At 59.1% G+C, this 24156-nt stretch overlaps 12 protein-coding genes across 12 annotated transcripts; 6 read left to right on the top strand and 6 right to left on the bottom strand.

Annotated features, from left to right (window-relative positions):
- Nucleotides 1-1124: 1124 nt before the first annotated feature.
- Nucleotides 1125-3120, bottom strand: TRM82 (uncharacterized protein; the record flags this gene model as incomplete). The annotated part of the gene is made up of 3 exons (XM_060602943.1): nucleotides 1125-2043; nucleotides 2163-2396; nucleotides 2798-3120. The coding sequence occupies 3 exons, from the start codon at nucleotides 3118-3120 to the stop codon at nucleotides 1125-1127; spliced, it is 1476 nt and encodes a 491-aa protein (XP_060459287.1).
- A 288-nt stretch (nucleotides 3121-3408) lies between these two features.
- On the top strand, nucleotides 3409-4243 carry CcaverHIS019_0604800 (uncharacterized protein; the record flags this gene model as incomplete). The annotated part of the gene is made up of 3 exons (XM_060602942.1): nucleotides 3409-3506; nucleotides 3568-3811; nucleotides 4076-4243. 3 exons carry the CDS (start codon nucleotides 3409-3411, stop codon nucleotides 4241-4243), a joined length of 510 nt encoding a protein of 169 aa, XP_060459286.1.
- Nucleotides 4244-4355: 112 nt separating this feature from the next.
- On the bottom strand, nucleotides 4356-6250 carry VPS52 (uncharacterized protein; the record flags this gene model as incomplete). Its single annotated transcript, XM_060602941.1, has 3 exons — nucleotides 4356-5990; nucleotides 6022-6068; nucleotides 6100-6250. The coding sequence occupies 3 exons, from the start codon at nucleotides 6248-6250 to the stop codon at nucleotides 4356-4358; spliced, it is 1833 nt and encodes a 610-aa protein (XP_060459285.1).
- A 197-nt stretch (nucleotides 6251-6447) lies between these two features.
- BUD7 (uncharacterized protein) lies at nucleotides 6448-8826 on the top strand (the record flags this gene model as incomplete). Its single annotated transcript, XM_060602940.1, has 10 exons — nucleotides 6448-6486; nucleotides 6518-6560; nucleotides 6606-6702; nucleotides 6735-6863; nucleotides 6895-6987; nucleotides 7018-7193; nucleotides 7225-7410; nucleotides 7442-8292; nucleotides 8376-8687; nucleotides 8764-8826. The coding sequence occupies 10 exons, from the start codon at nucleotides 6448-6450 to the stop codon at nucleotides 8824-8826; spliced, it is 1989 nt and encodes a 662-aa protein (XP_060459284.1).
- Nucleotides 8827-9024: 198 nt separating this feature from the next.
- Nucleotides 9025-10227, bottom strand: MSP1 (uncharacterized protein; the record flags this gene model as incomplete). The annotated part of the gene is made up of 3 exons (XM_060602939.1): nucleotides 9025-9318; nucleotides 9391-10154; nucleotides 10188-10227. The coding sequence occupies 3 exons, from the start codon at nucleotides 10225-10227 to the stop codon at nucleotides 9025-9027; spliced, it is 1098 nt and encodes a 365-aa protein (XP_060459283.1).
- A 462-nt stretch (nucleotides 10228-10689) lies between these two features.
- Nucleotides 10690-12839, bottom strand: CcaverHIS019_0604760 (uncharacterized protein; the record flags this gene model as incomplete). The annotated part of the gene is made up of 4 exons (XM_060602938.1): nucleotides 10690-11908; nucleotides 11944-12087; nucleotides 12126-12537; nucleotides 12647-12839. The coding sequence occupies 4 exons, from the start codon at nucleotides 12837-12839 to the stop codon at nucleotides 10690-10692; spliced, it is 1968 nt and encodes a 655-aa protein (XP_060459282.1).
- A 509-nt stretch (nucleotides 12840-13348) lies between these two features.
- Nucleotides 13349-13830, top strand: SNU13 (uncharacterized protein; the record flags this gene model as incomplete). Its single annotated transcript, XM_060602937.1, has 2 exons — nucleotides 13349-13477; nucleotides 13579-13830. The coding sequence occupies 2 exons, from the start codon at nucleotides 13349-13351 to the stop codon at nucleotides 13828-13830; spliced, it is 381 nt and encodes a 126-aa protein (XP_060459281.1).
- A 156-nt stretch (nucleotides 13831-13986) lies between these two features.
- Nucleotides 13987-15813, bottom strand: CcaverHIS019_0604740 (uncharacterized protein; the record flags this gene model as incomplete). The annotated part of the gene is made up of 3 exons (XM_060602936.1): nucleotides 13987-15453; nucleotides 15507-15708; nucleotides 15749-15813. 3 exons carry the CDS (start codon nucleotides 15811-15813, stop codon nucleotides 13987-13989), a joined length of 1734 nt encoding a protein of 577 aa, XP_060459280.1.
- A 952-nt stretch (nucleotides 15814-16765) lies between these two features.
- Nucleotides 16766-17711, bottom strand: CcaverHIS019_0604730 (uncharacterized protein; the record flags this gene model as incomplete). Its single annotated transcript, XM_060602935.1, has 3 exons — nucleotides 16766-17179; nucleotides 17248-17499; nucleotides 17550-17711. 3 exons carry the CDS (start codon nucleotides 17709-17711, stop codon nucleotides 16766-16768), a joined length of 828 nt encoding a protein of 275 aa, XP_060459279.1.
- Nucleotides 17712-18287: 576 nt separating this feature from the next.
- VMA6 (uncharacterized protein) lies at nucleotides 18288-19484 on the top strand (the record flags this gene model as incomplete). The annotated part of the gene is made up of 4 exons (XM_060602934.1): nucleotides 18288-18308; nucleotides 18346-18445; nucleotides 18483-18571; nucleotides 18627-19484. 4 exons carry the CDS (start codon nucleotides 18288-18290, stop codon nucleotides 19482-19484), a joined length of 1068 nt encoding a protein of 355 aa, XP_060459278.1.
- A 632-nt stretch (nucleotides 19485-20116) lies between these two features.
- On the top strand, nucleotides 20117-21237 carry CcaverHIS019_0604710 (uncharacterized protein; the record flags this gene model as incomplete). Its single annotated transcript, XM_060602932.1, has 6 exons — nucleotides 20117-20171; nucleotides 20288-20380; nucleotides 20603-20695; nucleotides 20852-20929; nucleotides 20964-21028; nucleotides 21073-21237. The coding sequence occupies 6 exons, from the start codon at nucleotides 20117-20119 to the stop codon at nucleotides 21235-21237; spliced, it is 549 nt and encodes a 182-aa protein (XP_060459277.1).
- A 1397-nt stretch (nucleotides 21238-22634) lies between these two features.
- Nucleotides 22635-24001, top strand: TOM20 (uncharacterized protein; the record flags this gene model as incomplete). The annotated part of the gene is made up of 3 exons (XM_060602931.1): nucleotides 22635-22752; nucleotides 22997-23067; nucleotides 23462-24001. 3 exons carry the CDS (start codon nucleotides 22635-22637, stop codon nucleotides 23999-24001), a joined length of 729 nt encoding a protein of 242 aa, XP_060459276.1.
- Between the last annotated feature and the right edge of the window lie 155 nt (nucleotides 24002-24156).

Genomic DNA, 24156 nt, shown 5'->3' with positions numbered 1-24156 from the left:
ATGCGACGTTGTCTCACAAAGTTATCAACCAAGTCACCACTTGTCGAGTGACGTGATGAGACACCGGAGTAAGCGGACGTAGCAGGCGGACATTAAAATGTTTTGTCCCCGATTGTTTGTAGCTAGCTGGCAGCTGGCAGCTTGATAGTTGAGTGTCGGAAATAGAAGAGTAAGGGGAGAGTAACAGAGTATAAAGACGTAGAGCATGACAGAGTGACAAGTTGCGACAGCTGACGCTTTGAATTTCGACTTGGCCGCTGACGTATTGACCCTCGTAGACTAAGACTTCGCATGGTACCAGAACTGTATCTTGGAATGCTTGGCTCTGATGCTGCTCTCTAATGCTCATTGAATTGTGGAACGTAGATTAATGAGGAACAAGGGGCAAAACCACAGTGTTATCTCCTTTTCCCCCCCTTCCCTTATATCTCCCTACTAACCTAACCATTTCACTATTGGCGCCCCTATCGTCATCTCGTTCTTTTGGGCGCGATTGGGCGTCCCTTCCGCCCCTCTGTACCCTTTGGCCCTAGAACGTCATCCCGTTTCGTTTCGACTGTACAAGGGTCGTCTACCATCTCTACCAGGTTGGGTTGCGCCCAACCCAGATAACCTGGCCGAGGTCGGTGTACAGAGTGCAGAGTAAATAGCCCAACGGCGCAGTAATTGGGAGATGTTACCTTTGGGAGCCTGACGCAAGGTTCATGGCAATGGCGCCAACTCGTGAACGATACATCAGGTTCCGATGAGTCAAACCCAACCGAACCTACTTATTCGAACTACCCGGGCAAATGGATGACGACGAACATGGATGTGATATGATTGTGGTTCGTCCCTCGCCATTTAACGCTCAGCATATGACGGTGGCCCGCCCTTGATAACCCGGCTATACCGTTGCAAGTAGCGGCACAGCAAGCTTACTCCTCCGCACTGCAAGCGAGAGCTGACTAGCTGCCAGAGCTTGAGTCCTCATATCCATCCCCTGCTCTCGATCGCAGATCAGCGGCTCCAGCGTCTCCCATGACGCATTTTCCGCCCACCGGCTTGTGCCGCCCACTGGCCGCCAAAAACAACGCAATGCGCCAAGATATCCAAATGCCCGAAAACAAATACCTAATGCTATGCTATGGCTTGACTTCCAGTGAAGGCGTCACAGACTGGGCCTCGCCGTCCTTGCCTTTCCTGCGCTTCTTCGAGAGGTATTCGCTCACGTCAACGCCCTGTGCCTTGAGCCGGCCCAGCTGCTTAGGCGCCATGCCCTCGTACTCGCTCGGCGTTGGCGTCGCAGCGCCTGAGTCACCTGCCAGCTCCTCGTCCTCCTCGAACCCGGGCCAGCGGGGGAACAGCCCGAGATTGGGGTACAGGTTGAGTCCAGCGATGGTGCCGGGTGCCGTGGTTGGGATAATCGGCGCGGCGAGGGTCGCAAGGAGCTCGGCGTTGGACGCGGAAGCGTCGCCCATCTGGCCATCGGCGTCAATCTCAATGATCGCAAACATCTGGTTCGCCAGACCCTCCTCAGCCTCCTTCTTGCCGTACGTTGCGTCGACGGTGAGCACCAGCTGGTTCGTGCTCCCTGGCACGCGCGAAAAGCCGAGAACGGGGTGAGAAACAGGGAACGAGTGCACAGTAACCTCGCCGTCGCCTTCTGGCAGCACGAAGGCATGAACAGCGGTGCAACCCTCCGCAAAGAACACAATGACCGTTTTGCCGTCGACCACAACACTGTCGATCTTCTCGATGCAGATGTTCGGGCCCGTGGGGAACATCATGCCCGCCCCCGCAACACAGAAGCCGGGGTCGCGCGGGTCGTCGCTGGGGGCTGGTCCATTCTTAGCCGCCGCAGCAACGGCTTCAGCGCGCTTCTTGTTCTTGATCTTGCGCGGGGACGGGCGGACGCGGCGATAGTCGAGTGCGGCTGGGAAGATTTCGACTCGGCGGAGGAGAGCGCCGGCCGTCCAGTCAAAAATCTGGAGGGTAGGCTCTCCCCCACCAGCAACCACGATGTTGGGTTCCGACTCGGGCACGTGGATCGCCGACACGAAGCTGGTGTGAGCGTGGCTGTGGAGAGTTGAGGCGGATCAGAGGGTGGTTCATGAAGTCATAGTCCATGGGCTTGAGCTGTCACGACTTCTGAATATCGCATTTCCGCAAGGCTAACTCACCCCTCGCTGCCCCACAGGTACTTGTCGATCACGTAGGATTTGGGGAAGCGGCTGACACGGATGTGCTCATCGCGGTCGGCAGTGATGATTCGCTTCCCGTCGTGCGTGAGGACGTGTTGGGACACAGTCGAGACGTGGCCCAGAAGGAAGTCGGCGTCGGGGTTGAGCGAGGGGTCCGCTTGCTCCTTGAAGCCCTGGGCACGTTCGCCGGCCTCGCGCGGCTCGAGGGGGTAGCTGGGGTCAGCGGGTGGGCCGGGGGGGAGGGGGCATCTTCGGGATGTGGGTGAAAAAAGGCGAGGCGAGGGCGGGGGGAGGCAGGGAGAAGGAGGGCCGTAGGTAAGAGGTAATGGTCGAGGGACGCTAGGTGGAAGAGAGTGGGGGAGGGAGTGGGAGAGGGAGAGGAGGGGGAGGGGGAGGGGGAGAGGAGGGGGAGAGGGGGAGGAGGGGGAGAGGGAAAGGAGGGGGAGAGGGGGAGGAGGGGGAGAGGGAGAGGAGGGGGAGGAGGGGGAGAGGGAGAGGAGGGGGAGAGGGAGAGGAGGGGGAGAGGGAGAGGAGGGGGAGAGGGAAAGGAGGCGCATAGCCGCCGCCATGATTGGTAACGGAGCGACCAGGGAGGAAGGTCTGGCTAGACTCACAGGAAGACGTCCCCCACCTTGTCAGTGACGAGAATGTCATTCGCCTTCGTGAACGACATACAAGCAACGCGCTTGAGCGTGTAACGCGTGCTCCGAAGCGTAATCTCGCCATTGACATCCCAAACACGCAGAGTCTTGTCGTCACCGGCACTGACCGCAACCGTGCCGTCCGCGCTCAGTGCCAGCTTGCGAATCAGCCCGGTGTTGGATCCCTCCGCCTTGGACGAAGCGGCGGGGAAGGCGTGTAAGTTGGCGCCAGAGGCATAGATTACCGTCGACGCCGCGGAGGCCGTGGCAATCGCAGTTGGGGGGAGGGGGAGCATGGTGTCGCTGTGGTTACCCAAATGCAACTAGAATGTTGCAGCTGATAGATTGTTGTCGCCTCACTTCAGCGGTGCCCAACTTTTGTGAGAATGACGTGGTTTTGTGCGTTTTGATCCCGCACAGCGGACGTGCCTGAGTCTTGTGGTGGGTGACGCCTATGGTGAGTGTTTTGCCAGGGTGAGGGTGATAATCTGGGTGAAGGAAGGGAGAGCTTGTTTATGGCCAGGCATCATCTCCCTTTCCTCCTTCCTCTCACTCTCTCATTCACCACCCAAACCCTACAAACCATGACCGACTCTACTACCCCCGCTGTCGCCGTTGAGCCCACCGAGGCCGGCACTAAGCGCAAGGCCGAGGAGGTGGAGGTTCTCGACGAGGCCAAGAAGTGAGTCACTTGTCACTTGTCACGCTGGTGGAGGAAGGTGATGAAGGTGACTGACGGACAGGCAGAAGACCGACGCGGTCGAGGCTCCCGCCGAGAAGACTGAGGAGAAGAAGACTGAGGACAAGGTCGAGGAGAAGAAGGACGACGAGGCCGAGGCCGAGCCCGCCGACAAGGGCAAGGGCAAGGCGCCGGCCAAGGAGGTCGAGGAAGAGGAGGAGGACGACGACGATGATGACGAGGACGACTCGGATGATGAGCTCATCGTCCGTGGGACGCGTAAGCGCAAGCAGGTCGACTACAGCTCGGTGAGTGAGGGCGCTGGGTGTGGTGTGTGGGATGAGGGGTTTGGGTGGGAGCGGAGCGTTCTGAGTGAGAGCGGAGTATGGCTGGGTGGAACTGGTGGTTACGTGGGCGAAGGAGGGGGGTTGTGTGCGGGAGAAGGGCAGGGGTAGGGCAGGTGGATGGAAACGGAAGCGTGCAGAGGAGGGAAAGTGGAGGCGATGGGATCTGGAGTCATGGTGCGAGTAAGGTGGAGGAGGTGGAAGGTGGAAGCTAGAAGCTGACCCCAGGCCGAGGCCCTTGCCGCTGCTGGCCTTAACTCTGCCGAGGACGAGGAGGAGGAGGACGGCGAGTTCATCGGTGGCCCGGAGGAGGAGGAGGAGGGCGAGTACGCTGCCGACGATGTCGAGGAGGGCGATGACGCCGCTGCCATCGACGACGACGATGCTGAGGAGTAGTCCTCCCTCTAGAAGCTAGAGTCTGTATCTGTCCCGTGTCCCAATGTAAAATGTGTGCGCATACCTGCTACCTACTGCTTGACGCGATGGATGCATCCTTGAAGTGAGGTGTCTATTGAGCGGCGATACGCCGGCGCGCCTCCTCCTCGCGCGTGCGGAAGAAGGACAACTCCGCCTGCAGGCGCGGATGTGTAGGCGCGCCAGGGCCAGCCACGAGCTCGTGCATGACTGCCTCGTAGATGGAGGAGAGGAACGAGTGGCGCGCCGGCACGTCCTTGATCTTACCAGCCTGTATCTGGACGAGGCGGGTAAGTTCGGCGCGGAGGCGCGTCATACTGATGTCAGCGCCCTCCTTGGTGGCGACCAACCTCGAGAACATCATGGCCTCCTCGGCCTCGTCGCTCAACGCAACAACACAAGCAAACAGCGCCGCGTACCGCACGGCCACAACACGCACCGCGGCGTCCTTGACGCCCTTGCCAAACACCCCCGCGAGGCCCTTACCCTCCGCCTCGTTCGCAAGCGCCCGCAGACTCTCGATATGCGCGTCCATAGCCTTGCGGTACAGCGGCCAGAGGGTCATCTTCCATCCTGTGAGGTAGGGAATGAGGGGAAGAGCTCCGCGTCCCTCAGCGATGGATATCAGGCGGTCGTTCGCGCGGATCATGGTGAGAAGCGGGATCGCGGGTGGTGGAGTGGCGATACACTCCTTAAACAGAGCAGTCGCGCTCTCGAGACCAGCGTCGAGAACTTCGTGCCAGATTCGCTCGGCGTCGCGCAACTCGGGCTCCGGCGTACGTCGATGTGTGCTCAGCCTACTCCGGCCAGCGTCAGATACCGGTCCAAGAACAGGCGAGTCAAGAGGGGACCCTTCCGCGCTTCGGCGTAGGGCTGGGCGAGAAAAGAATCGAACAATGAAAGTAAACTCGGCCGAGGCGTTGTCGAGAACCACGAGGCCGAGGGAACGGAACACGGCCTCGACGGGGAGAGCGTATTTCACGTCGTCGGCCTGGTATGCGAGGACGACTGCTGCAGCCTCGCCCTCCCCGTCCAGATCCGCATACTGCAGGCGCGAGTACATTGCCTTGGCGGGTTTCTCTTCGGGGCCAATAACACCGATGAGGTCGGGCTTGTCGGTTGCGCGTGCGCGGATTAGGCCCAATGCACGCCCGTACCGCCTCATTCCAGTTTCGTAATATGCCCTCGCGGCATTGACGTATCCGCGCTCGACTTGTTTGGCGTGTCGCGGGCTCTGGCGGAGGAGGAACGCGTAGAACGGCTGATATTTCAGCAGTAAACTGGTCTGCATGACGGCCAAGTTGGTTGAGAGGCCCTTGGAGGCTGAGCGGAGGGGCCGGATGAGGGTGAGTAGGAATGGCGGGAGAGTGTGTAGTGCCTTGAGTGCAAGCGCGTCGACGAGGCTCTCCAATTCTCGCGCGCCTTTTACTTTTGTGCCGCGAGATTTTACCGCTCCCATCTTGTCCTCGAGCTCGGCGATGGCCTGTAGCCACATCTGGGGGTTGGCTGAGGGTTCCGTGTCCCGAATTGTTAGGACCAAGGAAGTGGGGATGATCAGGTCGGAGAGGAGGGCGTTGAGAGGGGGCAAGATGACGCGGCGGCCCTTGAGTTCGCGCTCGATCTCGTCGGACCGCGCTTGTAGATCGGCGATCTGGCCCGATACCTCGCCGAGGTTGTCTTGGAATGTTGTCAGGTATCCCGCTAGGCTGGTGAGCAGCTCAGCGCTCGCCTACAGGTCAGCACATCCAAGGACGACATACCTCGACACTCCGTTCGAGATCGGTGTATTCTTTCTGTCGTCGGAGGACTGGGGTCAGCTACCTCTGGGGGACGCGCACATAGCTCGCGGTCGGCGTCCTCATCCGCCTCGTCCAGTAACGGGTCGGGTAATGGCGGTGGTGGAGGGGGTGATGGTTGCCGGCTGGGTCCTGGCGAGTCGAGGTTGACCTGCATGCTACTTCCTCTTGGGGGAGGCGTTGCTGTCGACATGGTGATGTGATGATTGGGACGTTGGGAGATGGAAACGTGGTGAGACGACGTGCACAGAAGTATGAGGTGTGGCATGCACAGTTGATGGGTATCAGGGACGGAGGTATCGTCGTGGCGTGTCATTTCGACGCGTGCCCCGCTCTCACCTCTCTCCATCACTCTCCATCCCATCTTATCAACCAAAACCAGCGCGCGGGATGTCCGAACTGTTCAAAGACATCCCCGAGTTCGTCGAGGTATGCTTAATCACGACCACGCTGACAACAGACGGACATTGGCGAGGCGCTCGCAGCGCGCACAGAGACCCTAGGTAAGTCTCAACTCCACCCTCACTTGAGTAGTCGGCTAACAACAGCGTCGTTCCGCGAGCTCGGTCCGCCCGACCTCTGCCACGTCGTCAAGAGCTACGGCACCAAGGCTGCGCAGAAGGACATTGGGAGTTACCACTACATGTACGCCGCAATGTGGTGGAGCTGATATCCAGTTCGGGGGCCGAGGCGAGCTCGTCCGCATCTCTTGCGGCATACCTCAACTCGCTCCAGTTCCACATCGAGGAGACACCCGCATGGTTCGGCAAGGGCTCGGGCTGGCGCGTCCGCCACGGCACCTACTGGTATGACATGAGGAGGAGGAGCTAATGGAAGCTGCTTTAATGCGTTCTCGCGCGTCGATGTTCGCGTCGAGGTTAGAATCCCAGGCGGTGTCGACGCGTACGTCGTCGACCTCCGTGGTGAACGGTTCGTGTACTCATGGGCGCGCTAACCCAGACACGAAGCAACCCCCGAGATCTGGCAGGAGACGTACTTGGCCGCGCTCTTACGCGCGATCCGGTACGCCGACGACGCGTCGTACCGCCTCGCAGGGTACCGCAAGCTGGACCCGATCACGTCTATCGAGGGCGAGGTGCGCTTCCTCAAGGCTGCGGAGGAGCTTTTCTTCAATGGTGTGTCTTATTCGAGCGTAGCTGACAATAGGATGGCAGCTGGGCTCCGATCCTGAAGTGCAGGTGGCCACGGTGGTGAGCAACCATCTGACCGCGGGGATCTTCAAGTACTTTGCCGACTCATTCCGCCTCGAGCGCGCTGCCAACCTTTTCGAGAAGATGTACGGGCGCGATCCCGAAGTCGCGGCGTTGCTCGCGCAGAGCTATATCGGAATGAGTGAGTCTGCTACTAGCGATGCTGACGACAGACGAGGAGATCAAGGCGGTGCAAGTCATGAACGCCGCACTCAAGCAGGCACCGACGTCGTATCCCGTCCTTCTCGCGCAGGTCGACTTGTTGCTCAGCAAGGGCAAAGCAGACTGGGCTAGACAGGTTGCGCAGCAGGCGGTCAACTCTGCCCCATCCGAGTTTATGACCTGGGCGAAGCTGGCTGAAGCACACATCACCCTCGGAGAGTTTGACAAGGCGCTGCTGGCATTAAACTCGTGCCCAATGTTCACGTTCAACGAGCGCGACTTGCACCGCATGCCAACACCGCGACACTCGCATTTACCTACGAAGAAGTTTATTGCCGACTCGGGCTTGATCGACGAGGAGAGTGCTCGCGACAACGAGGCCGACGTCGCCCTCCTCCGCCTCCCAGCCCCAGGCTTGCGCGGAACGTTTTCCAAGGCATACGAACTGCTTACCCTCCTCGTGTCCAAGATTGGGTGGGACGAACTGCTCAAGACCAGGAGCTCGGTCTTTGTCATGGAGGAGGAGTACCGCGCCCACCGTACCGGTGCGAGTGTGGATGTGCGCGAGGAGAACGGACATGCAGACGAGGACGCAAGCACCCGTGGCTTGTCAAGCCCTCGGATGAGCGAGGACGCCAATGGCGATGCGATCGAGAAACCCCCGGCTGCGCAAGCAGAGGAGGAGAGCGTGACGGCCGAAAGCTATGAGGGATCGGCGTTTGCCAATAAGCGTCTCTGTGATCGGTGGCTCGATAACCTCTTCCTTGTCCTGTATGAGGACCTGCGCGTGTACACCATCTGGCGTGCAGAGGTGTCGCATTTCCAGCTCCAGCACATGAGCTATAAAAAGACTGGCACGGAGGTGAGTGCGAGCGGCAGCGCCGCGAGCTCGCTCGAAAGAAGCCGTAACGCAGCGACGGAGCACTAGGAACAGGCTAACACCAGTGGGAGATCCTCGGCGAACTCGCACTGCGCCTACACCACAAGGACGAGGCAAAGGACGCGTTCCAGCGCTGTCTCGAGACCAAGTTTAGCGCACGCGCCCTCCTCCGCCTTTTGGAAATGTACGCGGCCGAGGGAGACCTGCAGCGTACTCTCAACGCGGCGATCAAGCTCACGGCATACCACCACAGGTGGTACATGGAGAGCGCTTATCCGAGTGCGATCGCACACGCTATCTACACGCTCGGCCTCACGCACGGGCTCAGCAAGATCGAGTACACACTGCTGAGCATGAACCTGCCGGAGGGGATTTTTGTGAGTGCAACTGAAGGAGCACGGAGGGGAGAGGGAGAGAAGGAGATAACGATGGGATAACATGTGCTGACGCCAGACCCTCATGCGCTCGTACCTCAACTACGGCAAGATGTTCGACGTCGAAGGAGCAGAGTACTAAGGATAGAGTATGAAGATCCTATCTGTCAACGGTTGTGATGTTGTGGTGAATAGTGCAGATGGTAATCTACAACAGTCTCTAGTCCATCTAGTCTCTACGGGCGCGACCAAGCCGTGAAGCCATCCGTAGCGAGTGTCGTCACCGCGCCCACCTCGACATGCCACACGCCTCAGGTTGCCACGCAAGCAAGCAGCCCGCCTAGTCGAGCGACTCGACAAACGCCGGCACAGGCGCCTTCTTGGTCGGGTCGACGTGCGCGTACGCATGGCTGTCATGGACGGCAAAGTCGCTCAGCTCAAGCGGACGGATCTTGAACCCGTCGCGCTTGGCTGCCTCGAGACCACTCCCGCCCTGCTCGCGCATAAACTCGCGCACCGGCACCATGGCGGCGTTCCGACACGTCTCCTTGAGATCGGAACCGCTCAGGCCGTCCGCGCGCCGCGCCAGCTCGTCGATGCTGAATCCCGGTGCCAGCTTTGTGTGTGAGAGCATCTGGTGTTAGCGTACTTGATTCGAGCTTGCTTTGCCCTTTTCTCTCACACGCTTCGCGTGTTTGCAACTCACCAAGTTGAGGATCTTGACGCGCTGCTCGAGGTTGGGCAGCCGAATCGCGAACCGCTTCGGCATGCGACGGAGGATAGCCGGATCAATATCGTTGGGGCGGTTCGTCGCGCCGAGCACCAGAATCCGGTCGGTACCGCTCGTAAGCCCGTCCCAAAGGGTCATAAACTCGGCCTTGAGCATACCCGTGACCTCGTGGTCCGCCTGGCTCCTCTCCCTAAACAGCGAGTCGATCTCATCAATAAAGATGATGCTTGGCTGCAGTTTCCGAGCCAGAGAAAAGAGACCCGCGACGAGCTTGTTCGATTCGCCGAACCACTTGCTCGTCAAAGACGAGAGGGGCAGGTTGATGAACGTTGCCCCAGATTCTTTTGCCAGGGCTTTGGCGAGCATTGTCTTTCCGCATCCGGGGTGGCCATAGAGTAACACACCCCTAGGAGCGGCAAGGAGGGATCCGCCGGCCGCGAAGAGCTCGGGGTAGGTTAGCGGGTAGATGACGGTCTCGCGGAGGGACGAGATGATGTCGTCCAACCCCCCGATTGACTCGAATGTTGTATCGATTGAGGCGGGGGGGATGATCTCGCCCGCAATCGTGCTTTCGTACTCGTCCAGATCCAAGGCGGCAAGCTGTTCCTTGGTCAATCCCGATTGGGAGAGGAGACTCTCGCCCTTCTCCTTCTTCTTGCTCGGCTGGGTTTCAGAGAGAGAGGAGAGCACGTAGCGCAGCGCATAGTATAGTGCGACTTGGGAGGCTGCGAAGAATGCGACTTGGGTTAGCATTGTTGAGGGAGAGAACCCACCGTCCATGACGACGCGTCCGACATCGCGTTGGGATGGCATGGTGGCGAATGTGGAAAATGGATGATGGATGATGCAGAAAGTGAAGATGAGTGTAAGAGTTGCGCCAAGCCGCATCTCGGCCGCTCGCCACCGCGCCACCCACTCATCAAATACTCGGTTGTAACCGGCGAATTAGGCCGGTCAAAATGGAGCGCCGGTTAGGCGCACAGTACATGACGTGAGATTGCGCCTGCGATGCCCCGGCATGTATGCATCGCGAGAACGTTGCCTTCTGCCGCATGACGTGACACGTCAACTCACGCCTCCGTTCCACACTGGCATATCGTAGACGTTGGAGTATACGTTGCGCCGATCGGGGCGAGCAGTCCGTGGCGGAGTGAGGGTGCCCTTCCTCAACCTGTCCACTAAAGACGGGCGCTACAACCTTCCGGTGGGACGGTGATAACGAGTTGCCGTATGAAGATGCCATCCGATGCATGATACAGCTACGATACAGTGATTCTACGCCTCGCCGCGCCGCCACCTCTGCGCCAGGCGGTACGAAAGATACGCGCCGGCGGCAGCACTGAGGCCGCCGATCCGGAACACGACTCCCACCGCGTCCGACGAGGACCCATCCCCTCCCACAGTATCATTGTCTGCTGCGACGGGATCCGCGTCCATCATGCGGAAGATGATGGCGCTGATGGCCGTGATGAAGAACTGTGGGAGGACGATGAACACGTTGTGGATGCCCAGGATGAGGCCCGCCTTGTCCGCAGTGCTCGCCTCGGCGCCGGGGCTTCCGGGAGACGGCGCCGAGTGCTCACTCTCGCTCGAGTGACGGAGGATCACGGTCGTGTCGCCCTCGTCAAAGTCGGAGGGCTGTGGGGCAGTGGCCGGGACGCCGAGGCGAGAGAGGGCATGCGGGTGGTCGTCGTCTAAAGTCTCGTGGGAGAGCATGCGCGAGTGAGAGCACGAATGGGAATGGTGGGCGTCCGCGGTGAATAGGACCTCAGAGTCTGGCTCATTCCGAAGAGAGCGCGGCTCGTTGGAGGTGTCAACAAGCACAAGCTCGCCCAACAGCGCATACGGTGCCCAACCCGCAAGGGCCCATGAGATACCCGTAGTCGCGAGGACAAAGTATGCCCCGCCGACGCTGGTCGTGAACCACGTAAGGAGCATGCAGACTGTGAAGATAATCTGCCCGATCATCCAGGCGCGGATGAGAGTCAGGCCCTGGATTGGGAGTGCCCACGCCGAGCCGGAACGCACGGCCTTGATCACAGCCGCGAGCGACGCCCCAGCCCGCTCCAAAAAGGGCAGGCGTGCGCGTTCCTCGTCTTGCCTCTTCCACTGAGCCGAGTTGGGCGTACCAGCTCTGTCGTCGTCGCCACGCGCCAACGCGGCGTACGGGTTCTCGGAGCGGATGCCAGACTCAGCAACGACGAAAGGCGCGCCGACGGACACGACGAGGGTGACCACGGCCTGGAGGAAGAGGGCTCGCGAGCCAGCGCGCACCGCGTCTGCCTGCCATACTTCGGCAGACAGGTTGCCCTGTGGCGTGCGCTGCTTGTAGATGTCCGACACCCAGATGGACGTCCAGAACAGCACGGGATACCAGCCGAGGTTGGCGAAGAACTGGATAAAGCACACGGTGCGGATGCCGGGCGGGAGGGTGAAGATGTTCTGCCAAATGGCGCGGATGGACGACATGAGGCCAGACCGCGACTGCTCGCGACTGCTGTCAGATGGCATTCAGGACGATGAGCTCACTCATCGCGGAGGAGGACCCGCTCGGTGACTGCCCACGAGGTGGAGGTATGAGCGAGCGCGAGGATGGTAGATGTGAGGAAGCTGAGGATCTGGAGCTGTGTATGTCCAAGCCAGCGCAGGATCGTTGTGAGGTCGACGTTTCCGCTGTTCCAGTTAAACAACGCGCAAAGAACTGGACGTACACGAAGAAGCCCGCGACGCCGCCAACGCCAGCCATGCGCCCGGCCCACGCGTTTCCTGCCTCCTGCTGTTGTGGAGGCAGCGTATCGACGATCAGAGCACGGTCCGTGCTCATCACGGCGTTGATGCTGAAGTCGATGAGGTAGATGGAGAAGACGGCGCAAGCGATCGCACCGCCGTTTCCGAACCCAAAGAAACCGGCGACCTCCTTGCTCCATGCCAGGAGCATCATAGCCACACAGGCAACGCCCGTGCCCACGAGCATGAAGGGGCGGCGTCGGCCGAAGCGAGATCGCGAACGGTCGGCATACGCCCCAATCAGAGGCTGGACGATGAGGCCCGAGAGGGGCCCTGCGACGAAGACGAGTGACATCCACGATTTGCTCAGGCCTAGTTCGAGAAGGAATGGTGAGGCTTGAGTTAGTCACTGGGGTGGGGTGGAGTTGGGTTGGTTTGAAAGGGACGTGGAGGCGGAGGGGATGGAGGGAGAGGCTGCAGAGAGAAGAAGAGCCATGTCACTCACCATAGCCCATCTCAATGGACCACACGACCTGCGTCCCGAGCACGCCGACAGTGAGGAGCGGCAACCGCGCCCACGCCGGGCCCTTGACGCCAGGTGTCCCGACCCATTGGACAGAGTGCGCACCAAGCTCGGCATCGTACGAGTTGATATCGTACTCGTCCGCTGGGAGGGGCAAGAACGAGCCGCCAGTCATGGCGATATGTCAAGTTCAGAGCGTGAGAGGTGGGAACCAAGATGCCAGATGCCAGATGCCAGATGCCAGATGTCAGATGCAGACGCGTCGATGAGGTGGTTAAGGGGGTGTGCCTGAGTTGTCTGTGTCTGCCATGGCGGGGCTGGAGCTGAGATAGGTGAGTGGCGAAAGAGCCAGCCGTAGTATCAGAGCTGGAGTGCAAGAGCTTGTCGAGATGACGAGTGCACGGAGATGGATCGAATGACAAGCAAAGCAAAGGGCACAGACTCGCATGCCAGCGCGTCATGTATGTTTGTCCCCCCATTACCCATACCCCACGACGGTATCTGTTACCACCGTGGGATACTCTCATCAGCAATTTCAGTGTCAATTTCTTTGTGAATTTATCCAACCTCCACCGCCACCCAAGAATCTTCAATTCACCCTGGAAGATTCAAGATTGTCACTTGAATCTCTACACTACCTCTAATCGACCCGTGATCCTTGCCGTGAGGTCACTAGCAACAAACATGTCCGAAGCGAACTCGAAGGCCTTCCCGCTCGCCAACGCGCAGCTCACCAACCAGATCCTCGACCTGATTCAGCAGGCTTCCCACTACAAGCAGCTGAAGAAGGGTGCGAACGAGGCGACCAAGACTGTGAGTAGGGTGTCAGCAACTGGCGACATCGCTTGTAGAGCTTTCGTCTCTTTCCCATCCACCTCGCCTTCGGGAGCATCGCGAGCTCGTGCTGACCCCAGCTTAACCGCGGTATCGCCGAGTTCATCGTCATGACGGCCGACGTCGAGCCCATCGAGATTGTGCTCCACCTCCCCCTTCTCTGCGAGGACAAGAACGTTCCCTACGTCTTCCTTCCCTCAAAGACTGCACTTGGCCGCGCGTGTGGCGTCTCGCGTCCCGTCATCGCCGCTTCCGTCACTACCAACGAGGCGCGCGAGCTCACTAGCCAGATCCAGGCCGTCAAGAACGAGATCGAGAAGCTGCTCATCTAGTGTAGCATAGGAATGTACTTGCATAGGGCGTGATTGGTGGGACTGGGACTACTGACGCGTGACTACTGATTGAGTGCTTCTCCTCAACTATGCTTTCCCCTCAACTGCGTGTCCCCCTCCATACCATGCACAATTGGACCCCTCTAACCCAACTACCTACCACACGCTCAAGCGCATGCCGCGCTCGAAAATCTGGCTGACGAGGTCGTGCCGGTCGCGCCGTAGGCTACCCGCGACACTGGAATTGCACCCAATAGCGCCGTCCATGCTACCTCCCGGACCCTCGGTCTCGATATTCTGTCCGAAAGCATCGGAGTTGTTGTGGAGTACGAGGAGACAACCCCTCCCCTCAGGCGGGGGCCAATAATATCCCCCCTGGGACGTGGGGAATAGGTCGCTCTTAGACATGACCATGGTGTTGGTCATGAGCAGCGCGTTCGCGAAGTAAGATACCGACTGGGGGTCGGCGTAATCGTTGAACGCAAATATGCGCATATTCTTAATCTGCCCCGGGTTGAGGTTGACGAGGTGTTTGAGCGCGGTGGCTTGGAGTCGGTTGAGGAGTGTAGCGTCGCATTCGCGGGCGAAGATGGCTGGTGGGTCGGAAGTGTACACGTACTTGAGGCATGTGGCTTCGAGTGCGCCGATCTCGTTGGAGAGCGCTTCAACGTAAGACCGGAAGAGGAGTTCAAGCGATACGACTCCCTTCTTGAGTTGTACGGCCATGCCCTTTGTGATACCGCCGGCCTCAATATGCTTGATCGCCTGGGAGACGGAGAGGATCTGCACTTCGGAGAGGGAGGGGAGGCGTTTGATAAGGTGGAAAATGAGGTGGGAGCGCACGCGGGCGTCGTAACTCATCCGCGTGTTGTTGTTGTACTTCTCATCAGGGGAGGCAATGTTCTGGTTCCAAGCCTTCCAGTCCTCTCCCTGGATGGGGTAGTGTTCGAGGCGCGCAAGCGCCATCATCCCATTCGTATCCTCGAAATCGGGCTGGATCGCCGCGCTAACCACCACCTCGCGCGCCCGACCAGCGTACGGAAGAACCGTATGCGAACCCTTGTACGCATAGTCGCCGTGCATGAGAGCGAGAACGATGGGAGTGACAAAGGTATGCGCCACGCCTTCCATGTTGGAAATCGCGTCGCCAGGCATGTACTTGATGCTGATGGCGGCGTCCTTCTTCCTCCGCATGAGGTGCTCGACGATTGCGCGAGGGATGAAGGGAGAGCGCGAGAGGAGAGGGGGACCAAGCTTCGCGTTGAGGTAGTGGTGCCGCACGCCGTGGCCCGTCGGCGCGTTGATCAGCCTGTCCGAACGGCCGTTGAAGCTCGACATCGTGTTCCCGCCATGCAGAGGGACAGAGGCAGTTTGGTGTTTGTTCTTTTTGCCAGTCGCGAACTTCCCTGTACCGTGCATGAATGCCTCAAATGAATCGTCCTCGTCTTCTGAGTCCGCCGCAAAGGCGTTAAAGCCCGACGGCTTGTATGGCTTGCCGTGCTTGCCGTGGTGTCCATCATGTGGCTTGCCTTGCCCATGATTCTGTCCGTGTTGCTGTGCGTTGTTCTGCTGACCCCACGACTGCTGCTGCTGGTTCTGGCTCTGGCTCCAAGACGGCTGCGGCTGGTGTTGCGGCTGCCACTGTTGGCCATGCTGTCCTTGCTGTCCTTGCTGACCTTGGCCTTGCCACTGACCTTGGCCTTGCCACTGTTGGTTCTGTTGCTGGCCGCCCAGCTGCCCGACCGACTGCCCGACATTCTGAACGGCGCCGTGCATGGGGCTCTGGCTCCAAGACGGCTGCGGCTGGTGTTGCGGCTGCCACTGTTGGCCATGCTGTCCATGCTGTCCTTGCTGTCCTTGCTGACCTTGGCCTTGCCACTGTTGGTTCTGTTGCTGGCCGCCCAGCTGCCCGACCCACTGCCCGACATTCTGAACGGCGCCTTGCATGGCGCCCTGCATGGTCGGCAGGGGTTGGTTCCACATTGTGTGAGCTGGTTACGGGCTGCTGGCTGCTGGCTGTGGCTACTTGCTGCGGATCTGATGGGTGTGAGGTCTTGGGTAGAGTAGAAGTTATATATGTGCATGATGAAGAGGGAGGAAGGAGGAGGAATGACCAGTTGTGGCTGTGAAGGTTGTTGCAATTCGATTCGGGACATGTTCGCGTCCGTAGGCCATCGCGATCATCTGCCCCTGACCTCATGCTGAGGACTGGGCTTATCGTCGTCAACGAGTGTCAGGAGCTAGGATGGATGCACTTGCTCGGACTGTCTTGGCGATCTGGACTTGGCCGCCACCGACCATCGGTGGCTTCTTAAAGTATCTGATCCTTAAGGTATAAGCAATCGACAAGACGAGCAGGCCCGACGTCATCTTGGCATGTCGTCACGCGACTGAAAGCTCTTGGCGGGAATCACCGTTATTCAAGCCACTCCGTTGTCTCCGTAGCATGCTACGCCATCTAATCTCGGGCGATCTCTAGCACTTCAAACCAACAATGATATTCAGACCTCGCCGAGCTGACAACACGAGCGGCGCGCCATACAAGGCAGGAGACTGTTAGGTGGGGGAATGTCGGGAGCGGCTGCGGAAGGGACTTTCAACCGGTCATGGCAGACCCAGCATACTTGGCTTGGTGGCGATCCACACGGCTTCATCACGGCCCTCCGATCGACCGATTAGCTCGTCGCTCACAAATGCATGCGCGTGAATGGGGGTATACACAGGGCACCTGCCGGGTATGCTGGTCGCTTGGCAGCATTATCAGAGTAGATCTAGGTCATGTGCGGCGTGCGGAACGATTTTGATAATGGCGGGCGCGACGACGCGTCGTGATGCATCGAATAGGATCGTCAAAGGCGAAGAGCGGACTGGGAATAGGCGACGATACAGCGTATGTGGACGGGTGGCGGGTGCATGGATGCGCGACCTACGCGCGTTACTCCTCCTTGAAGCCTTCCTCCTCGACGCCGACCATGCCGGCATCGTTGAGCAGCGTCGTGATCCAGCGCGTGACTTCGCCAGCCTCGACTCCCCCGTCCTCGTCGACGACCTCGCCAATCGGCTTGCCGCTCACAACACGCGCCTTATGTATCAGGCTCTTGCCGCTGTTCGAGGTGGTGGACAGCGTCAGGTGCACGAGGTACGTCGGCCCGCGGGGGTGCGGGTTCATGCCGGACGTCGGTGTGCGCGGAGGAGAAGAGAGACCCGAGATAGACGAGGAGGGCGAAAGGGACGGCGTCGTGGGCGAGGTAGGAGACGTGGGTCGCGAGTCCGGCGACACACTGAGCACTGGGGCAGGCGGGTGATGGAGCGTGGTTGATGTAATGATCTGGATGTGGTCGGTCTCAATCTGCGTTGTCAGCCATGTTACATTGCTTCGCACGCAGCAGCTTGGCTGCGCACACTCGCAACACTCACGCGCTTCACAATCCGCCTCCTGCGCCCACGGAACACCTCGCCGCGCTCAACCCACCGCTTCCATGCCCACAGCGCACCCTGGAAGCCAAAGTACCCCACCACAGCAACCCAAAGCGCGGGCTTGCTCTCCTCAAAGTCCATCTTGTACGCGTAAAGCGAACATCCGAGGGCGAAGATAACCGAGGCGTATCCGAGCGTGAGGTGCACGTTTGTGTGCATGTGTGATGGTGTGAATGCCTGTTGAACGAGGTGCTGGTGGTCAGCATCGTATACTCAGATGGGAGCACGCCTAGGTTACGCACCTCCTTTACAATGTCGTCGAGAGCGGTCTTAATCTCGGCGACGTGCGATTTGTTGACGCGGACCGTTGGATGAGGGTCGGTCGCGATAGTCGACGGCGCGTCTGGGGGAGCGGGGGAGGAGATAGCCTCTGGTGGGGCTGCAGCACCGCCCTTGGGGGCCATGGTGAAGGAAGGGAGATTGAGAAGAAAGAGTCGAGTAGTTGAGTAGTCGGGGATGAGGAATGACTTAGAGAAGCCGAGTAGGAATGAGAAAAAGTGTGTGAAGGAGAGGAGGAGAGGGTGGGAAGTGGGAAATGGGAAAATGAAAGAGAATGAGTCGAAAGGAAAGTAGGCTTGAGGTAGCGTGACTTGGGAGGAAGGGGGAATAGTGATCAAGCTTAGAGTGGTAGCTTGACTGGTGACTTGGTAGTGGTACAGTAGTCAAAGTCTATCATTGACGCAACTAGGAGCGTGCCTCGCTCGATTCCTCTTTCAATGCAGTTAGTTAGCTTTGGCTCTGCTGGCTCTCTAGTCTCTTACTTCTGTCTGTGCGCGTGACGTGGACTGACCAGGCCCGCCGGTGCAGAATCAAACCAATTAGGGACCGCCTAACCTACCACCGTGGGAGATTAGACCGACGACCCCAGCCGCCACGCCGGATGACGATGCCTAGATCGAGTGTACTCGGCTTCCACCGTGGTTACTCCTTCCCTCGCATCCACTCGTCCTCGACCTCCTTCCATCTCGTCGTCACTCATCATGGAGGCGTTGTATTTCAACGTAAGTCTGCTACCTTCAGCGCCGCGCTTAGACCCAGGTCAATAATGGCTTCCTAGAGGGCATCGTCCGTGGGATCAAGAACTCGCTTCTCTCCCAGTCGCAGTACCACAACCTCACCCAATGCGAGAACCTTGAGGGTACGCGCGCACATTGCTTGGCTTGTGCTCACAGCAGACTTCCGCATGCAGCTCTCGTCGACCGACTATGGCAACTTCCTCGCCAACGAGCCCTTACCCCTGTCCACGGCGACCATTGCTGACAAGGTGGGGGAAGGAGAACCACTAACATCACATCACATGACACGTGCTAACCCTGTAGGCCACGGCCAAGCTCGTCGAAGAGTTCAACTACACGCGCACCAACGCCGTCGAGCCTCTCGCTACGTTCATGGACTACATCACCTACGCGTACATGATCGACAATGTCATCCTCCTGACCCTCGGCACGCTGCATGAGCGCGACACGCACGAGCTGCTGGAGCGCTGCCACCCACTTGGCGTGTTCGACACGATGCCGGCGCTGTGTGTCGCGACAAACGTCGAGGAGCTGTACCACTCGGTGCTTGTCGAGACTCCCCTCGCGCCCTACTTCCGTGACTGCCTGTCGGCGCAGGACCTTGACGACCTCAACATTGAGATCATCCGCAACTCGCTGTACAAGGCGTATCTCGAGGACTTTTACCGCTTCTGCCAGACCCTCCCCGCGCCCACGGGCGAGGTCATGGCCAAGATTCTCGCGTTCGAGGCCGACCGCCGCTCCATTAACATTACGATCAACTCGTTTGGTACCGAGCTGTCCAAGGACCAGCGCGCGCGTCTCTTCCCTACCATCGGCCGTCTCTACCCCGAGGGTAACAACATGCTGGCGCGCGCCGACGATGTTGAGCAGGTCATGGCCGCGGTCGACCATGTGCCTGAGTACCGTGCGTTCTTTGACCGCGCGGGTGGGGCCAACACCACCTCGACCGATGAGCAAGAAGCCGGGTCGTCGCTCGAGGACGAGTTCTTCAAGCATGATGTTGCGCTCAACAAGGAGAGCTTCTTCCAGCAGTTCCAGTACGCCATTTTCTACTCGATCGTCAAGCTCAAGGAGCAAGAGGTGCGCAACCTGACCTGGATCGCTGAGTGTATTGCGCAGGACGCGCGTAGCCGGATTAATGACTATGTGCCAATTTAGAGGCGCGGCAGTAAGTTTGTAGTTGAATGTATTGCATAGCGGTCAGTCCACAGTGATCAGCGATGTGGTCGTGTGAATGTGAATGCGCTGGAGGTTAGCTAAACGTTGGACGTGATGACGCGAGAAGCAGTTCCAGGGATGAAACGAAGCAACAATGTGACGCTACGACTCTACGATGTAATGCGAGGTTGGTGGCATTGCTGATAATGGTCGATGCAGTGGTGGCGAGAGCTGTCACCTAAGCATGTGCCACGTCGCGTTAAGTTGATATCGCCGAAGATGGCCGAGGGTTAATAGGTTTGGAAGTCAGGGATAGTGACGCGTGGCTCGAGTTTTTGGTCTTGGATGGTGAAGGCACAACTAGCGCCGCCCAGGTTCTCCACGATCACCAAGCACATTACTGTATTGTGTCCGCCAAAGCGCCTAGTCCTAGTCTTTGGAGCGCCCTAAGCGTTGCTTCCACCTTACCACCCTATCACCCTGCGTTCAGAGGGCCCCTCCACGCCAGCACCCTCCACGCTACCCACTCATTCGTCCACACTACCAACTTCCCTCCCAACTATACTTATCTTCATACCCATCTCTCATCTCTCCTCCCCACCCATTCTCCCCCACGCCCAACTCTAATCAACATGGGTCTCTCCGTTTCCCGCCTCCTCTCCGGCCTTTTCGGCAAGAAGGAGATGCGTGAGTATTTCTCTTAATGGCATCACTGTCATTCTGCGCCTAGAGGAACGCCGCGTCCCAATGCGCGTAACTCGTTTGCCGCCATTTCCCCGCAAGGGCCTAGCTCATCCTCACAGGCATCCTCATGGTCGGTCTCGACGCCGCCGGTAAGACAACCATCCTCTACAAGCTCAAGCTCGGCGAGATTGTCACCACCATCCCCACCATCGGTAAGCATCTCCCAACACTTGCACGCGACCGAGGGTGCGTCAGCGCGGCGCCGTCACCACACCCGCGCGTCATCCACCGCTCGCCGTGCTCGCGCACACGCCTGGCCGGGCATGCAGCACAGGACACGCGCCAGTGGCGACGGTGGCGGAGCCCGACCGACGACATGGAGTCGCGTTATTCCGCGCGCGCAAAAGTCTATTGAAGCCCCCGCTGATGCCCAGGCTTCAACGTCGAGACTGTCGAGTACAAGAACATCTCGTTCACCGTTTGGGACGTCGGAGGTCAGGACAAGATCCGTCCCCTCTGGAGGCACTGTGCGTAACAAGATAAGCCGCGCCGTCACACCACTGCGCAGCCGCTTCTGTGGATGGACATTTGTGGCGAGACCACGGTCCCCCATCTGCCCTGCCCGCAGCGTGGTGTGACGCGTGCGCCAAGAACCACCTCCAAACACGCACTGACCTCATCAGACTTCCAGAACACCCAGGGTATCATCTTCGTTGTCGACTCTAACGACCGGGAGCGTATCACTGAGGCGCGCGAGGAGCGTGAGTAGCGTACTACGGGCCAGCTGACAGAAAGTGCAGCGCATGTTGAGTGAGGACGAGCTCCGCGACGCCCTTCTCCTCGTGTTCGCGAACAAGCAGGTGAGTTGAAGCACAGACCAGCTCGGGACCCGCCTGACGCCCAGGACCTTCCCAACGCCATGAACGCTGCCGAGATCACCGACAAGCTCGGCCTCCACTCGCTCCGCCAGCGCCAGTGGTACATCCAGGCGGCGTGCGCGACTTCGGGTGACGGTCTCTACGAGGGCCTGGAATGGCTCTCGACCAACCTCAAGAAGCGCGGCCAGTAAGCGGCTAGCGGCCTGTTGCCGCAACCGCTGTGTCTGTCCTCGCTGGCGCCGTCTACCCTCTCCGCGTCTTTCCCCACACTCTCGGTCCAACCATGCCCCATTTCTCTCCCGTGTCCTATCGCACTGGCCATTCGAAATGAACTAGTATCCCCTTCGTCCGTGTCCGCTGTGCAGGCAGGCTTGGTAGAGTGATATGCCCGTGACGTCTTTTTTCTCCCTACGAGTGTGTGCGCCGTGTACTGTCCGCTGTTGGCCGCGGTCGGACCGAGCTGGGCGCGAGAAGTGTGGTTGGGGCGAACTGGCTGGGCACGAGATGCGGCAGCTGGCTCAAATGCCGACTGTGCCGTGCACTTGACCAATCTCATCTTGAGCCGAGCGCAAACACACGCCTCCAGATCTCGGCCATCGCGACGCAGGCAGTGTATGACGGAGGAAACGGAAGACTGATGCCCCAGGCCGCTAACGTTGCTGCTCTACACGGGTCGCTGTCGGGCCCTCTCGACAGTTGATGTTGATTCAGCGTCGTGTCATGCGCTCGGTGTCACACTCATAAAGAGGGGTTATTGACTCGCTTGAACGGGAGCACAACCGCAGAGCTGGTTCAATTAATTGAGCAGCCGCATTCGATGCCAAGCCCAAGTAGTCCAGAATAAGCTTTTGTCTCACTTCAACGAGGATGTACTTACCTTAGTCTTGGCTGGGTCCCCCCTCTTTGACCATGCAACGCTAGAGACCCTAGCGATACTTATGTATCTCATACTACCAAGTCGTATGGCGTCACCTATAAGGAGGCAGAGAAACACTCGCGCTCAGTTTGGATCAAGACATGAATGGCGTTAGCTGCAGATGGGCAGTCTGTCAATTAGTTGTGAGGTACACACCGCCAGACGCGAGGCGAGGGACATGGATAGTTGCCGCTCCAGGACGATGAGTTGATTTGCATTGTGACCATGGACCAGGTTATATTCCCATTGAGCCATATAGCAGCCGTCTACTCGGCCTCAGGCAGTCTCGAACAAATGACCATGAGACTGCAGACCGGGACCCCCTACATCGTTCAGAATTGTAGCGGCTATCGTTTTCATCCATATCCTGCCGCGAACGCGTGTTGCGACCGGCATCAAGCAGCGAGGCGATCGTGCCGTGCAAAGTACGAAGTGAGGTGCCAGCTGGCCAGCCAGCCAGCCAAGTCGGCATACACGACGCGCGGCTGCGGCTGTTAATTCAGTTTCTTACTGTAGTACTCTAATTGTGTTGCACCGTTGAACTCCATTTCACAACGGCGGGACCAGATAAACATCCGCCACCCATTACGCCGTCCGCCTACGCCATCCAGATTCGGTGGACCCTGTACTTTTCCACCCTCCACTTCTTCCACTCCAACTCTACAATCAAGAATGCGCGCAGGACAGGTCGCCATCATCACCGCCGGCGCTGCCGTTACCGGCATCCTCGGATACGCCATCTACTTTGACTACATGCGTCGTAACTCGCCTCAGTTCCGGAAGGGCTTGCGTGAGTTTGTTGGGGGCGGATAGGGGCCGCGTGGGGGAGGTGTTGTTGGGGGCGAGAGAGGATGGACCAACGCATACGAGTCTAAGGACGACGTAATAGAAGCAGATGGAGTTTGGGAAGTGCCACCAAGAAACCCAACCAAGGCGGAAGACGGTGGAAGTCTTCCGCTTCTTCCTCCTGGTTCCTGCCCAGAATTCAAGTCGGCTGGACAAAGCCTTAATGACTGGATCGCGCTAACTCCCAGGGAAGCAGCAGAAGAAGGTGGCTGCCCGCGCCGAGGCCAAGGCCCAGGAGCAGGCTGTCCGGGACCAGAGGGTGAGTGTTGTCGACGGTGTTGGAAATGTGTTGTGGATGCTGCTGGGGCGTAAAGTCTGTGAAGAGGTTCGTCCGGTGTAAAGGACGGCTGGTGTGGGTCGATGAGCTCCCTCACATGACTGAGAGAAGAGTGCAGGTGGCACACAGCTCTGCAACATCAGCAGCAACTAGCAACTGCCGCCTGCCTTTGCCCACACCCTTCCCACACCTCTTGCTTTCAGTGTCGTCTACCATGATTGCCGGCTTCAAGGTGCGGCGCTTTCACACAGTAGTGCGCGCTCGCGCTTGCTATTCCTCCCGCCACTCCTCCCTAACCGGCCTCGTTCCACTGATTGCGCACCAGCACGCTCTCACACCGCCATCACCTCGCCATCTAGGCTCACGCTGACTCCAGGAACTCACCCTCGCCCTTGTCGAGCTCGAGCTCGAGCAGCCCCCCTCCACGCCTGAGGAGATGGAGGCCTACTTCCAGGAGCACGTCGCGACCGCCGAGGGCCTCGCCGCCCAGGGTCCCGAGCACTACGTCAAGGCTGCTACGCACTTTTACCGCGCTCTCCGCGTCTACCCCCAGCCCGTCGAGCTCCTCATGATCTACCAGAAGGTCTGCCCCGAGCCGGTCTTCCAGCTCGTGCTCAAGCTCACGCAGCTCTCGTCGGCTGCCAACGCCGGCGGAGCTGCTGCCGTCCAGCGGGTCGCTACCGGCGCTGGCGTGACTGCCATTGAGGAGGAAGACAGCATCGACGAGGCCGCGCCCACGCCCGCTGCGCCCGCCGCTCCGGTGGCTCCTGAGGAGCCTGTTTCGCCCACTTCCAAGCCCGAGGAAGTGAAGGCGGATGAGGCGGAGAAGAAGGAGGACACGGACGAGGAGAAGGAGGACACAGCGAGCCACCCGTCGAGCGGGGCGTCGTGGGAGAAGGTCGCCGAGGACAACTAGTCCGTCTAGGTCTGCCTGTCTAGGTCTGTAGACACTACTCAGCCATGTATCTCTGCAGCACGAGTGCGATGTGCCGAACTTGTTGTCCAGAAATGGGAACGAAGGCGTTTTGGCAGATGGTCTTGCCCATCCGACCACGTGGACGTGAGTCACCT

This window comes from Cutaneotrichosporon cavernicola, assembly GCF_030864355.1.
Source record: "Cutaneotrichosporon cavernicola HIS019 DNA, chromosome: 6".
Classification (NCBI taxonomy): domain Eukaryota; kingdom Fungi; phylum Basidiomycota; class Tremellomycetes; order Trichosporonales; family Trichosporonaceae; genus Cutaneotrichosporon; species Cutaneotrichosporon cavernicola.
This window is presented reverse-complemented; position numbering and strand designations above follow the sequence as displayed.